At 57.8% G+C, this 14,379-nt stretch overlaps 2 protein-coding genes across 3 annotated transcripts; both read right to left on the reverse strand.

The window, feature by feature from the left end:
* Window positions 1–1,387: 1,387 nt before the first annotated feature.
* Window positions 1,388–2,696, reverse strand: LOC103682498 (hepcidin antimicrobial peptide). The gene is made up of 3 exons (XM_008712092.2): window positions 2,590–2,696; window positions 1,666–1,725; window positions 1,388–1,582 (listed from the first exon to the last, which is right to left on the reverse strand). Exons 1-3 carry the CDS (start codon window positions 2,674–2,676, stop codon window positions 1,478–1,480), a joined length of 252 nt encoding a protein of 83 aa, XP_008710314.1. The 5' UTR covers window positions 2,677–2,696; the 3' UTR covers window positions 1,388–1,477.
* A 2,119-nt stretch (window positions 2,697–4,815) lies between these two features.
* On the reverse strand, window positions 4,816–14,259 carry USF2 (upstream transcription factor 2, c-fos interacting). 2 transcript variants are annotated; one of them, XM_040632854.1, is made up of 10 exons: window positions 14,176–14,259; window positions 13,855–13,901; window positions 13,627–13,745; window positions 13,291–13,491; window positions 12,725–12,875; window positions 12,506–12,593; window positions 12,154–12,212; window positions 5,792–5,886; window positions 5,551–5,679; window positions 4,816–5,463 (listed from the first exon to the last, which is right to left on the reverse strand). In XM_040632854.1, exons 1-10 carry the CDS (start codon window positions 14,235–14,237, stop codon window positions 5,374–5,376), a joined length of 1,041 nt encoding a protein of 346 aa, XP_040488788.1. In that variant the 5' UTR covers window positions 14,238–14,259; the 3' UTR covers window positions 4,816–5,373. The 2 variants fall into 2 exon arrangements, with proteins under 2 accessions (XP_040488788.1, XP_040488789.1); XM_040632855.1 differs by lacking the exons at window positions 4,816–5,463; window positions 5,551–5,679; window positions 5,792–5,886 and adding an exon at window positions 7,643–7,767.
* Window positions 14,260–14,379: the final 120 nt, after the last annotated feature.

Here is a 14,379-nt window from a genome sequence, read left to right on the forward strand (position 1 = left end):
ATTGAACTTTGAGAGAGTGGGGGACACACAGTTCAACTCATAACTCATAAGCAGCCACACAGCCTGATGAGCAGAACGCTGCAGACCCTTCTCCTTTTTCAGATGAGGAGGCGGGGTTGCAGAGTGGAGAGAGGATGGTGGCAAGGTCCCACAGCTCATGGGAGCCCAAGCTGTCCACCTGCCTTCCTCTCCCCACCCTTCAGCCTCCATTCAGGAAAACCTCTCCCAGAGGATGAGCCTCTCATGGCTTCCAAGACAAAAGGTACAGGACTGAGCTGGCTCCTGGCTGAGTTTAGTTTGGCTCCCAGAGTGTTGATTGAAAAAACAAAATCCCTTTAATCAGTTGCCAATATTTTAAAAATCAGGAAATTTCCTGTCAAAATAAGCATGGCTGCCTTTTCTTGAAAAGAAGCTCTAGCATGTTTGGCCTGCCTTTGGGCGTGACAGCCATCTCCTGGTCCCCCTAACGATCTAACCCAGGCCTCCCCATCGATGTGCAACATAGGGGCCAAGTAGCCGTGGTCGTTTATCACCGTGCTAGTGCTGACGTTTTCTTAGGGGCTAAGAAGAGAGTGAAATGCATCTTCTCTGTTTCTGTCAAAAGTGGGGAAATGGCATATATTGAGAGGGACACGATTTCAGGAAGAATGGGAGGGAACTTCACTCCTTGTGGAGGTGAGCGGTCTTCTCCCACGTGTCTCACGAGCAGCGTGTCCTTACTGAGAGGCTACCGCTTACTGTGCTCCTCTGAAACCCAGCCACCACCCCTCACTGCTCGCGGTGCCTGCCTGGAAGGCCAGTGTCAGGACCCCTTTCTACTCTGCAAAATTATCAAGTACTCCCCAGAAAACTTTGGTTTATGTGGGTTCTCTCTATAGCTGCTCAATGTCTTAGAAACTGAGCCCAGGACATTTTGAAAGCACAAGGCACACCAGCACATGACCCATTCCCGTCAGAGAGATGTGGTTGATCCGTCACGGAGCTGTATACCCTCAACAGGAGGAGAGTGAGAAAGACAAGCAACGTTTTAGTGGCTTCCACCTGGTGAAGCCCTGCCAGGGGTTCCCCGGACCTTGCTTTGAGAACCCGTGTGAGGACTGAATTTGTTACCCTTGTTTCAGGAAGGCTACAAGGAGAGGAAACTTGGTTTTTAACTTCCAGCCCCTGCTGTTGCAACATAGGTTGGTTCTAGGTCTTCTGAAGAGGGGAAGGAAGGGAAGAGCAGGAAAGAGATTTCCTTCGCCGAATCTCCGTGCCAACCCCAGTACCCACCAGCCCTGCACACCGGACCAGACAGGGGCCGGAACAAGCCTCTGGCATGGGCCTCAGGCAGCAAGAAAGGGCAACAGACACTCTAGTATGGAAAACAACAGACAGAACCATTTTATTCCAAGTCCGGTCACGGAGGGGTGGAGGGCGAGGCAGGAATAAATACAGAGGGGTGGGGGTGTGGCCCGGGGGTCCAGCCGGGGAGGCTCTATGTCTTGCAGCATATCCCACACTTTGATTTATTGCAGCAGCCGCAGCAGAACAGGCAGATGGGGAAGTGGGTGTCTCGCCTCCTCAGCCTCGGGAGCACGGGCTGCGGGGAGGAAGGGAGAGTGAGCAGAGCTTGGGCCTGGGAAGGGCTGGGGAGGCCCGGAAGGGAGTCTCAGGCGCTCTCACCATCAAGCCAGCCTCGGCTCCGGCTGCGTCCTGGGCTTGCAGGGCTGCGAGCTGTCCTGTCTGCGAGAGCAGAAGGGGTGGTGAAGATGGCCGGGGCCCAGCGGGGCTCTCAGACTTGCCCCCACACACCGGCTCCTCCCCAGCCTGCTGCCACCCCTGCCTGGAACACGTCTCCCTGCGTCCTGCCCCATCCGTTCTGTTCCTCAAACCTTATCAGTCAGATTAAAAGTCTGCGGGGCTCCCCTTGCACGTGGAGGAAAGTCAGTATTTCCACAGTTGTCCACAAGACTTGGCCCATCCGCCCCTTGGTCTCCTCTCCAAGTACCATCCCCTTCACTCACTACACCTTCTGATCCTTGGGGATGTTCGCCACACTTGCCCTCTCCCATGCCTCCGCTTGCTGTCCCCTTCTCTCATCCTCCCCGTGCTAGGTCAAATTCCATTTTCTCACCAAACACTCCTGCTTCACTGCCAGCCCCTGATTCCATCTAAAGTCCTCCCCCCACCCCTCCCGGTCACTGGAGTATCATCATACTTTTCCATTATTCGTGAAGAGCGCGTTTACTAAAACACAATGGTGTTATTTATGTTTTAATGGTTCACGGACTCATTCCCTGATCGGAACGTTAGCTCCGCGAGAGCGAAACTCTTCTCTCATCTACCTTGTTTGCTGTGTGCTCCCCACTGTCCAGAATAGGACTTCCCATGGGGCAGCACGCCGTCACTGGGGAGTTCATTTGGGGCCTCCAGTCCCTGATGCTCAGGCCCCAGCTCTCTACTTCGAGCAGCTGTCCGTCCCCCTCACCCTGTCGTGAGTTCTGCCCCGCGCTAAGGGGTCTCCAGCTGCCCTCAGCACTCCCCTCCCAGGGCCTGGCTCTCCGGTGGTCTCGGCTGCCGAGCCGGACCCAGGCCCTGGGAGCTCACCTGGTGCGGAAAAACCGAGCCACTGGCCAGGCTTGCCAGGAGGAGGGACAGGAGGCAGGCAGCCTGGATCCGCATGCTCAATGCCATCGTGCCGTCTGGCTGGCTGTCCTGGTGTCCTGCTGTCCCACTGTTAGGTTTAGGACCTGCTGTGGTGTCGGGGGCCCCGTTTCAGTTGCTTTTATGGGTCCTTCTGGAGGAGGCGGGGGTGCTAAGCCCCCTCCCCTTTGTCCTAACTCATTTCCAAGAAGGTGGTGGCGCCGACAAGACGGGAGATAAGCGGGAACAGAGTGACAGGGAACAGTGTTATGTCACCCTTAGCAGAGGTGTGTCCAGGGGGTGGGGCAGACGGGCCGCAGACACGCGCCTCCAGCCAGCCACCTGGGAAACACTTGCCCTGACATGGCATCACCCTGTTGACCTCAGAAAACATCCGCCCCCCCTTTTGCCCCAGAAGTTGAACGGGTCGATGAGCAGGAGCGAGGTGACCTATTACCCACCCTTTCCTGATGTCCTCATCCCCTGAGAGGCTGGCTGTCACTTACGGGCCCCTTGGGGGTGCCCAGCATAATTCCTACCGCTTCAAGCTCCCTTCAGACAGGGCATCGATCCCCACAGGAAACACGGGGGCAGCCAGACGCACGGGTTTGTGTCGGCACGTGCCCCCAGCGTGCAGGTGGTTTTCTGAGTATCAGAAAAGGTCTCTGGAATTTCTGACCACAGAAGCCAGCAGTGTTCGTTCATAATTGCTAACACTGGATGCCTGCCTCTTCTATGCAGATGTACTGACCCACTTCCGTGCCACCTGTCCTCTGAGTGGCTCCCGCCTGCCCCATGCTGGGCTCTGCTCTGTATTCGGGGGCCCCAGCTGCGTTCTTCGGCACCAGTCCCCTGGCTGCCCAGACCCTGCTCCCTCTTAGCGCCGCGCTCACCCCAAGACTGGTTTTCTCCACTTTCTAGGAGAAGTAAAGGCAGAGATGGGGGCATGCCCAAGCTCACCCAGTCGGAGGCAAGAGCTAGGGTTCCCTCCTGAGCAACCTGACTCTGGGGCCTGTGCGCTCACCATTTGGCTTTCCTGTCTCCCCACAAGCACAAGGGAGCATGCTAGACCAGGGCCCGCACCGGCACCTGGAATCCAGCAGCAGTGGGAGTATTTAAACCGCAGACATCGCTGACTCTACAAACCTGGGCCTTTTTTCTTGAGAGCCGGTTTTCCAGCAGGTCACTGGATGGAGAGCTGAAGCAGGGTGCCTGACTGTGGCAACCTCCCTCCCACCGCTTCTGAACCGGCTTTGGGTGCACGTGGCCCAGGGAACCACACACCCCGAGTTCACAGATAGGCCTCTGGCCATGCTGCCTCCCTGACCCACTCGGGGACCACCCAGGCAGGGTCAGCGCCAGCCTGAGAGCCTGTGGACCATGCAGCCAAGGAATGAACTCTCTTCCCCGCCCTGGACTGCTGCCAAGGCCCACTGGAAACCACGAAAATGGGGGGTGTGGAGTCTGGGAAGTGCAGGCCACTGCCTGCGGCACACACCTTTGCTCAAAGATGGCCTCAGACAGAGGGGGAAAGGGAGTCGGGCCATCAGAGGGCAGGACAGTTGGGAGCATTTGGGATGGGACCAGGCAGAGAGCTCGGCCAGGTGAGCAGGCTGGCCAGCTGCAGGCCCCTCGCTCTCCCCCTGGGAGATGCAGCAGCGTCCCCCAGCCTCGCCAGGCATCACGGCATCGCAGCTCAGGCCAGGTTTCGTCACCAGCCAGGGCAGGGGTCACAGGGCAGGCGCCAGAGCCACGGTGTGAGGCGACAGGCAGACGGGCCAACCCTGGCTTCCTGGCCATCTGCCCTTCCTGGGGGTGGGGGGCTCAAGGCCAGGCTCCACCATTGGCTGGTGCAGAGGGGAGGGCTTCACCCCTTCAGGGCAGGGTCAGGAGCCAGTGCTGTTTTTAGCAACAGATGACAGGAGAGACCCCAGCCTCTCCTCCAAAAACATGGGACATGTCCTTGACCCCAGCTCCCCATGCCCTCACACCACCTATGTACACCTGGAGCCTCAAAGGGGACAGTCCTTCATCTTCACCCGACCGCCCCCCAGACTGGGGACCAAGAGGTACAGGATGCCAGGGACTGGCACACAGCCGTGTACATGGCAGCCGAGGCGCTGCCCCTGTGGAGCTCCGCACGGACGCCGGGCCCCCTCCGCATACCCGAGATGGACAGAGACACAGACAGACAAGGCGGGGCCACATGGGGCCAGTTTATTGCAGTTAAATACCTCTCTCTCTCTCTATTTTTTTCGTCCACTTTTCCATAAAGAAAATTAAAACACACACACACACTCAAAGGGGAGCAGGGATCCAGAAACAAGAGGTGGGGTGGGACATGGCCTCCCTGCTTAGGTCCAGGCCCCGGGGATGGCCCCCCTAAAGCCTCCCCTCCTTCCCGAAAGCACCCTGTCTCAGTACCTCTAGAGACCAAGGAGGCAGTGGGATGTGGCAGGGCCTCTGTCCTCCTCCCTCTTGCCTCCAGGCGAGACCACTAGAAGTGCTGGGGCTTAGTGGGGGCCGGGAGAAGGGAGACAGACAGAAGGGGGAGGGAGGGTATCATTTCCCAAGTTGAGGAGAGCGGTGGGCGCTTATCCACAGAAATGCATTATTTCTCCCCGTTTTGTTAAAAATCTACTATAAAAAAACGCAGCTGGGGGAGGGGCGTCTGTCCCTCTCTGTGCTAAGGGCTGGGGAAGGGGCAGCAGCGGCCGGAGGAGCCCCCGCTGCGCGCTGGGGCGGGCGTCACTGCCGCGCGCTCTCGCCCACCATCTCCAAGTTGTGCTGCTGCAGCTGGGCGCGAAGCACGGCGTTCTCGTTCTTCAGCTCCTCAATCTGGCACACATGACAGACGGGACGGGGAGCCAGGGGCTGGCTCCCCGCTCCCGGGCTGGCTCCCCCTAGCCCCGCCCCGCCCCTCACCTGCTGCCTCAGGAGCTCGTTGTCCATCTGCAGGCGCTCGGCCTCCTTGAAGGTCTCCTGCATTCGCTGGTTGGTCTGGCGCAGCTCCCGGATGTAGTCGCAGGCCTTGGACAGGATCCCTCCTTTACTCTTGGGGGTGGGGGGAGACAAGAGCGCCAGTGAGCGCTGCCCGGACCGCGCCCGCGCCCGGGGCCCAGACCAGGCGGCCTTTCTCGGAGGGGTCGGGTGCGGGGGCACTCACCGCTCCCGTCTTGCTGTTGTCTGCGTTACAATCTGGAATGATTTTTGAGAGTTGGACGATCCAGTTGTTGATCTTGTCCCTCCGCCTCCGCTCCACTGCAAGAGTAAGAGCAGCGTGGACGGCCGCGCTCCGAGGACTTCCTGCGCGCCCGGCGCCCTCCCGCCGTGCGTGGTGCCGGCCGGGGCAGGGCCCAGATGCAGGCGGCCGGCCTCCGTGCCCGCTTCACGCTGCTTCTCAAGAGGAACAAGGTCTCGGCCTCAGTGAGGCGCGCGCACACCTTTAGGGCAGAACCAACAGCTGGGGACGGCGGGTTCATTTGGTTTACCTGCCCGGCATATTTTTAACATCTGAGCCAACGTTTTTTAAATTAGGAAATTTCACGTAATAACTGGCATCTTCTGAAAAATGGGGAGTTGTGGCCTGTGTTCTTGGGAGGCAAGAATGGGCCAGAGCCCTTCACAGCCGGAAGACCCCGGGGCCCCTGTCTGGTCCTCCACAGCGGCCGTGCCTTTGATTTTCTGGAGGTCCGCAGGCCTCCCCCGAGCTTTGGGCTGCACAAGTTTGTTTTTTCTCCATCTTTAAAATCAGTCTGACCACGTGTCACCCCCAGTTAAAATCCTTCTCCAGAGCCCGGGTAGCGAGTCCCAAGCTGCCCAGGCTGGCCCTAGTGGCTCTCAGGGGCATGGCCCCCCCACCAGGCACTGGGTCACCTGAGAGCAATGTGAACCCTGCCTTGAAAGCCAGGGCCGGCAGACTAATGGAAGGCTACGCTTGAAAAATCCAGATTTGTGATTTTATTCCACAACGCGCAGCAATCTCACCCAAACTCTGTCAGCCGACTGGAGGGGCGGCTACCCCATTCAGACGGGGCATGTGCCTTCCCTCTGGCTTCTCATCGGGCTCATGTCATGGCCTGATGACAGCCGCTTGGGGTCTGCCTGCATTGGCACCTAAGAGCAGGGCTCAGGGCCTACGGAAGCAAAGCTGTGCCAGAATCTTCCTTACCTTCCAAGCACAGTACTAGGCACCAGTGTGGACACACACAAGAAAGCCCAGTCACCTTCCCCAACCATCACGCCCTCATCCCTCCTGCCAGGACAGCTCACGGACAGATGTAGGCGGCGTTTGTGGAGGATACGAAGCCTATACGTGGGATTTGGAAAGTGGGGCAAAGGAGTATTTTCTCCGGGCTGGGCAGTGCTGGTGGGGGCTGCCAGAAGGGGTCTGGGTGAGAGTGAAAATGGAGGGTGGGCCACAATCACACCCCTCACTCCTCATGGCCTGAGGCTGGTACCTTCCCATGACCCCGCCGTTCTCACAAACACGCCCGGCCACTAATCGGCAAATCCCACTGCTGGCTCCTGGCACTTGGCTCTGTCTGCTCATTGCCAACCAGTCCTTCCCCATGTCCAGGTGCCCCCTGCTCTGGCCTGGGATAGGACAGCCTCTTCCAGGGACTCTCCTCCCTGGTCCCTCTTCCTCCCCTGCTCTCTAGGACTGCACGCTACCCACCCAACGCCCTGGGGGGAGTGCGCAGTACCCGGGTCCCATTACTGCTGGGGAGAGCTGCACCCCCGCACCGAGGATGGCCCCGTCCTACCGCCCGGGAACTCTGTGACTAAAAACCGCGATGGATCCAGGAGTCTAGCCCAGGCCTGGCAGCGCCGCCTACCACATCCCCCAACGGTGCACTCTATTCCCAAGGTTTCAGCAGAGGAACCCAACAGCACATGGCTTCTCCGCTTCCTGCTCTCCTCTCACACAGTCTGGCATTCTCCAGCCAGATATCCCTCGGACTCCTCCCCTCCGGCCACCAGAGGGCAGGCATGGAGGGCCAGGCCCATCTTTTCCAGTTTTCATTTGCTTTCAACTTACTGCCCGCCCGGGAGCGCCTGGGTGGCTCCGTCGGTTCAGCATCCAACTCTTGGTTTCGGCTCGGGTCACGATCTCAGCTTGAGCCCCAAGTCGGGCGGGCTCTGCATTCAGCAGAGAGTCTGCTTGAGATTCTCTCCCCCTGCCCCTCCCCCTGCTCGTGTACACGCTCTCTCTCAAATAAATAAAATTTAAAAAACCCAGAAAACAAAAAACCTTACTGCCTGCCCTACTGTGTGCAGGGCACCTTACAAGCCCCATCTGCGGTGGACTCGGTCTCTGCCCTGCTGGTGCTCACGGCACCTCTGTGCGATGTCTGTGGATGGGGGATACTGACACCTTAGATGTGTTATGATTGAAGATTGTACCAAGTGCCTGTGGAATAACAGGGTGAGCCAATGATTTCTGCATGGTGCTGGGGTGTGGTGGGCCTTCAGAGGAAGACTTGGGCTGGTTTCTAAGGGGAGGGGCATCAGTCAGCTGTGGAAAATGCAGAAATGGGGACATGGAAATATTTTGGGGGGCCAATGGGGGTGGGGCGGGGGTTGGGGAAGGCCAGGTTGTGAGGCCTCGAATGCCCTGTTGATGGGCCCACGCCCTTTCATCAAGCAGGTGGTGAGGTGGTCAGGCCTGTGGCTCGGGGAGACCATCCTGGAACATTTGAAAGGGAGGATGACCAGTCAAGACCAAGGCCACGTCTACTCCATACACGTGCTTCAGTTACACCCATAGGACGCTGAAAACAATCCAAGAAGCAAAATCTACCAGGACTGAAGGGAGAAACGGACAAACTCACAGACCCGCTTGGAGATGTTAACATTCCTCTCTCAGTAACTGACAGAACAAATAGACAAACAATTCAGGATAGAAAACCTGAAGAGTGTCAACCAACTTGAGCTCCACGACCCCAAGGGAACACTCCACCACCACCGCAGAGACACACATTCTCTCCAACCGCACGTGGGAACTTTCACAAGACAGACCATATTCAGGGCCATAAAATAAGTCTCAACAAATTTCGAAGAACTTGAAATTATATAATAAGAGTATGTTTCTGATCAAAACAGAACTAAATTAAAAATCAGTAACAAAACAATATCCAGAAAACCCACAAAAGTTTGGAAAATAAGCAACGTACTTTTAAATAACCCATGGGTCAAAGAAGAAATCATTAGGAAAACTGGAACGTACTTTAACCCGAATGATAATGAAAATACATATAGGCAAATGGGATGCAGCCGAAGAGCACCGGAGTGACCTCTGCAACTAGAAAGGCTTGTGTTGGGAAAAAGAAAGGTTTAAATCATCTTGAAAGACTAGGACAAATCCCCAAGCTAATTAAACCCAAAGTAAGTCGATGGAATGAATTAGCAACATTAAGAGTAGAAACTAACGTAATAGAAAAAGCAATCCCACCCGGCACTTAAAAACCAGATTTCACATAAAGATCTGGATTTCTGGCTCCTCAGAGGTTCCCAGCAACAGTGGGCCCAAATTCTGACCCGGCTGCAAAGGGCAGGCCCCACGGCACCAATTCCCCATGGGGCCTGGAGATGGGCTCCCGAGTCCCAAGAAACGGTGGGAAAGAGGGGAAAGGACAGAGAGAAGCTGATTTGAGGTCTACTTCAACACAGAATCTCGGGATTCGAGGACGTGAGGGAAGGAGACGGGGCAGAGTTGAGGGTGGCCCTGGCTTTCTGTTCTGGCTTGGGTAATTCTAACAGGGGTGCCTTTTGCCCTCTGGGAAAAGAAATGTTGCATTGGACCCTTTGCAGGGGGGCAGGGAGCTTGTTTTGGACAAGTTGAGTATGGGGTGTCTCAAGGATATCGGGAAATGAAGATTTTGAATGGACAGTTCAAACGATAGCTCTGGAGTTCAAGACAGAAGAACGGAATAGACCAGCCAGGGGCCGGGGCGAGGGGCAGCCCTGGGAGGACACTGAGGAGCAGTTCTCACCTTGTCTGAAACACACTCTTTTCTGGAGCAATAATGAACACCTACAATCGGGGACAGGGTTTGGGAGATACTGACCATCTCTGGGCCAAAGGCTTCAACTCTCCTGAGGCCAACGGAAGACAGGCCAGACCTTAAGGGACACTGCAAGTCAAAGTAGTTGCCAGCCTTGCCCAGTGGGAAGAATCACTGGGTAACTTGTTGAAATACAGGCACCTGGGCCTCCTTCCGACCTACTCGTTCTGAACCTTGAGAGGACAGCCCTGGAGATCATGACTGTTAAAAAGTTTCCCGGAGCTACTGGGAAGCTCTGCTCTGAGGAGCAGGCTGGGAAGGAAAAGCAAAGTGCAGGAAAATCAGAGCGCATAGAACAGAAAGGAACATTCCCGAAAGGGGAATAGGCAGGGTCAGATGCTTGGAGCACAGACAGGAAAGGAAGCCAGTGGATTTGGCAATGAGGTCGTCACAGGTGACCTCAGACGGACCTCTTTTGGTAGAGAAATGAGCCAGACTGCCAAGGGTACAGGGAGGATGGGCAGAGGGTGGGTCAAAGACTGTGCAGGTTGGGAGACGGAAGGCAGGATGCAGCTGGAGCCTAAGGACAAGGTTATGAGAAAGACCGCTGACTGCCTTCTGCAGGATGAGAACGATTCAAGACTTTGCAGGTGAGAGGCGGAGAATAAAGAGCGGGGTAGAGGGTGGCTGGATGGTATCCCCGAGTCACTGGCTGCGGCCTTACCAGGTGGCGCACCGCACTGCTGGGGGCTCGTGTGTCTGCACCGGCTGAACTCGCCGTGAGCGTCGGGGGTAGTCGAGCTAACACCATTTCACACACGACTACACAGGCGCAGAGACCAAGAAGCAACCTGATGTCATAGAGCCAGTAAGCAGCAGGGCTGGGACTGACTGGGTTGCCCACTAGAGGCCCCTCAAACATACCACACCCCAAAACCAAGCTCAGACTCTCCCGTTCCCTTCAAATGAACCTGACGCCATCACGAAACCCTGATTCTCCAGCCTTGGAATCTTCTCCCCCATGCACTCCCCTACTTCATGCCCTGTCCTGTCTCAGGACAATATCCACAGTCTCCTCTGATGTTCCCAGCCTCTGCTGTCCCATCACCTCCGTACACAGACCCCGCTGCTGGCTTCCCCTCCAACTAGAAAAAAACCCTGGAGTAGGGATGCTGTTCTTACAAGGCCCCGCATGACCTGGCCAGCCCTCCCGCAGCGCCACCAACTTCCTCTTTCCTTCTCTGAATTCTGCTCTTCCCCAAACACAGCAAGTTGGTTCTGGCTCCGGCCTGGGTGTTTGCACTTGCTCAGCCCTCTGCCTGGCACTCTCCCTCAGGGCCTTGGCTGGCCCGTTCAGGCCTCTGCTCCAGTGTCACCTCTCAGAGAGGCCTGTGGAGCACACTGCCGCCATGACTCCCCAGCTTCTCACGCAGCTTTATCTCGTCCTTGTAACCTACGTGACCTCACGTCACACTGTGTAATTTGTCTCTCTCACCAGAAGGAACACTGCGAGAGCCAAGATCGTGTCCGTTGTATCATCCCCTGGACCAGAGGATGTAAAAGCCAGGCAGATATGGGGTACAGATATACTAAAGGCCGAGCCCAGTGAGCTGCTCGGGTCACAGTTGCAAAGGCCCAAACCCAGCTGAACACCTGCAGAACTCTCAGGGCCTCACCCTGACATTCAGCGCCTTCCTTAGTCCTCCCTGGTCCCCCCCCTCCCCAAGCACTCTGCCTGGAACCTCCGCTTTGACCACATCAGCACTCACCGAAGCAACCTCACCCCATCCTGCCTTCCCTCCAGCCTGTGCTCCCCTCTGCCTGACAGGCTCTCCCAAAGGCCAGCTCTCTGGGGAAGACACCAGCCTGAACTCCTTTTCAGCCACCTTAACACCGCAGACCAGGCTCCAGAACAGGCCCAGGGTGCACACTGCCCAGCCTAGAATCCGCCTTTAGGAAACATTTGCTGCAAGAGGACGGTCTAGGTGTAAATGCTCCCCCACACTTGCATGCTACCATGTCCGCTGCAGTGGCCACAGACTGGACGCACAGGGAGGTGGTGGAGGACTAAGGGAGACAGCACTAACGGCCAAGATGACCATAGGGTGGGATCTGGTGTGTAACGGAAGGGCATGATGCTCTGGCCTTGGGCAGCCAGAGGCACAGCTTCCGGAAGTCAGGTGGGCGGGGACGGGGGGAATGAGGGACAAGAGCACAATAGTTGCCACATGGGAAAACCAAATCAAACCGATTTTTCAAGAGAGGCAGGAAATCCACACGTGAACATCAAATTTGCCACTTCAGTTGTGGACCGTGAATTCAAGATCACTAGCCAGCATGACAAAACACTTTCCAGTTCAACCTCCTGCCTATCTGCTCCTGATGACGAACTTCTACCTGTTTCTACTTTTCTGGCATTCAACAAACACCTCTTATGCGCTCATGGCGTGCTAGTGATCGTGACACCAAGCACCAGGCCTAGCGGTGCCCATGGGGCCCAGAAACTCCACCCGGACCTTACCTTCATTGTGCTGAGCCCTCCTTCTTTCATCCCGTGGTGTTCTGGTTCCGTCAATCTTCCTAGAAGAGGAAAAAGATGGGCACGTGTTCTCTCAGGTCCCATCTGCCTAAACATCTATTAAGGAGTCAGACTTTAAATTACCGCTGCAAAATAAACTCTTATGCAAAAAGAGAAAAAATGCTAATTCTCTTACTTACACTCAAGAAGCAAGAACAGACCAAAAAATACACTGACTGCTTGCTGTGTGCTCAACTGTCTGGCTCCCATTCCAGAAAACCTTCCCTTGCTGTGACCCCTCACACCAGCCCCTTCCAGCGGCCCCGGCTCCTGGGACCAGGTCTCCTGCACCTACGGGGAGTAGGGGTGTGTCCGGGGTGCAATTGTCCTCTGTGTTCCTGTCTGAAGCACGTCTTGTGGCGTCATCATGACATAGAACTGACCTGCAGTGAAAGCGGGGGTTAGTGCAAGAACTGGGAGGGGTGGTGCAGTTAGAACCAGTTGGGGGGGGCTTCCCTCCCTGCTAGGCCTGCTGCCTCCCCTGCCTTCCGCCCTGGCCCCTTCCTCCCTTTACCTCCGGCCTGCAAGCTCTGGTCTGTGGTCTGTACGGACACAGCTGTGGTATCTCCCACACTGGATGCTGGGAAATAGGCAAACCGTGCCTCCCCACTGACAGCCTCAGCTGCCGGGCTGCCGCCATTGCTGAAGGGATTTTGGATTACGGCCTGGGGAGTAGGAGGACACAGAGGCCACCCTTAGCCATCTTTGTTCACCAACCCATCCCCTTCATGTCGTGTCTGACGTTCACCGCATCCTCTGGAGGGCAGGAAACCCCTCTCTGTGTGCCACTCTGCCCTGTCTCCTAGCCCCCGAACTCGGCAGATGCCTAGCAATCATTTGATGAGCTGATCCCCTTTTACCTCTAAGAGACTTTCCTGTTACTATCATCCCCATTTTACAGAAAGACAAAATGGTATTTCAAAGCCCCTGACCCACGTTTCACCTCGCAGAACAGGGATCTGACACACACCGCCTGAGGGTCTAAAGGCAGCATCAGTGTCCCACTTGCCCCACCCCCTGGGGATTCCCTAGAACAGCGTCAGTTCCTCTCGCCATCCCCCAGGCGTTGTGGGCACCTACCAGCGGGAAGGGCGCTGCGGGACCTGGGGGCACAGAGGCAGCAGTGGGGCCAGGACGCTGGGCTGCCCCATCCACGCCCACCTGGGTCACAGCCTGCTGCCCCCCTGCGAAGGCAGCCGTAGACACAACGCTGACGGCGCCAGCCGTGTCGCCCTGGCCATCCAGCTGACCATCAGTCACCTGGACTACGCGGTACGTCACCTGCAGGGGGCGGCAGAGCAGCGAGATCGGTTCTGGGGTCCCGGCCGGGACCAGCTCTGAGCCCCTCCCAGCCCGCCCGCTCGACCCTCGGCTCAACCCTCCATTTGCCCGCGGGCTCCGGGCCCGCAGCTTCACCTGTCCTCCATTATTCTCTGTGCGGAACTGGTACTGGATGTTGTGGTCGCCAAACGCCGCCTGCTGGACGCTGGCGATGGCCACCGCCGTCTGCTCCTCCGCCCCAGGGCCGTCCCCGCCTGCGGTCGGAGGAGGGTGGGGGGGATGGTAGTGGTCACGCGGCCAAGGCGCCCCCAGTCCCCTCCCCGGGCGCAGGCCGCGGCCCCGGTAAGCCCCGCGAGCACTCACCTTCCTGCAGCTCGACGCCCTCCTCTGCCTCGGGTCCCTTGTCGTGACTGCGGGGAGGACGGGAAGAAGAGGGGGGTCAGGGCCGCCCGCGCCCCCGCCCCTTTGCCCAGGTGCACGGCCCCCGTCCCGCCCGGCCCAGTCTGGAGTTAGGGCACCGCCGGGACCCGGGGCCAAGGGTATCAGCGCGGGTCCCCCCTCCCTCGCAGCCTCCATTTTGAGCTGGGCCCAGCGGCCGCTCGGGATCATGGCGGCCCGGCCGCCGCCAGGCCGAAGGGCCGGGGCCAGGGCGCGCGGGGGCACGGACCAGTCGGGCACTCTTACCTGGCGGCTGCAGCAGCGGTGGCCGAGGCAGCGGGATCCAGACCCGGGTCCAGCATGTCCATGGGGGGGGTGGGGGCGGGGGGGGCGCGGGGCCCGGGGGGGGGAGGGAGGGGAGGGGGGCGGGCGGCCGGGGCCCGAGCCCAGAGCCTCCTGCCGTCGGCAGGAGGACGGAGGAGACACGGGAGCCGCTCGCGCTGATCACGG

The sequence above is a fragment of the Ursus maritimus genome, unplaced genomic scaffold (assembly GCF_017311325.1).
Source record: "Ursus maritimus isolate PB19 unplaced genomic scaffold, ASM1731132v1 scaffold_19, whole genome shotgun sequence".
NCBI lineage: Eukaryota > Metazoa > Chordata > Mammalia > Carnivora > Ursidae > Ursus > Ursus maritimus.

Coding starts and splice junctions, on each gene's coding strand:
- LOC103682498 (XM_008712092.2), bottom strand. CDS start 2,676: ATGGCATTGAGCATGCGGATCCAGGCTGCCTGCCTCCTGTCCCTCCTC. Junction 1,726..2,589: donor GCTCGGTTTTTCCGCACCAG/GTGAGCTCCCAG, acceptor CTGCTCTCGCAG/ACAGGACAGCTCGCAGCCCT. Junction 1,583..1,665: donor GAGCCGAGGCTGGCTTGATG/GTGAGAGCGCCT, acceptor TCCTCCCCGCAG/CCCGTGCTCCCGAGGCTGAG.
- USF2 (XM_040632854.1), bottom strand. CDS start 14,237: ATGGACATGCTGGACCCGGGTCTGGATCCCGCTGCCTCGGCCACCGCT. Junction 13,746..13,854: donor GGGCGTCGAGCTGCAGGAAG/GTGAGTGCTCGC, acceptor CTCCGACCGCAG/GCGGGGACGGCCCTGGGGCG. Junction 5,464..5,550: donor ACGAGCTCCTGAGGCAGCAG/GTGAGGGGCGGG, acceptor CATGTGTGCCAG/ATTGAGGAGCTGAAGAACGA.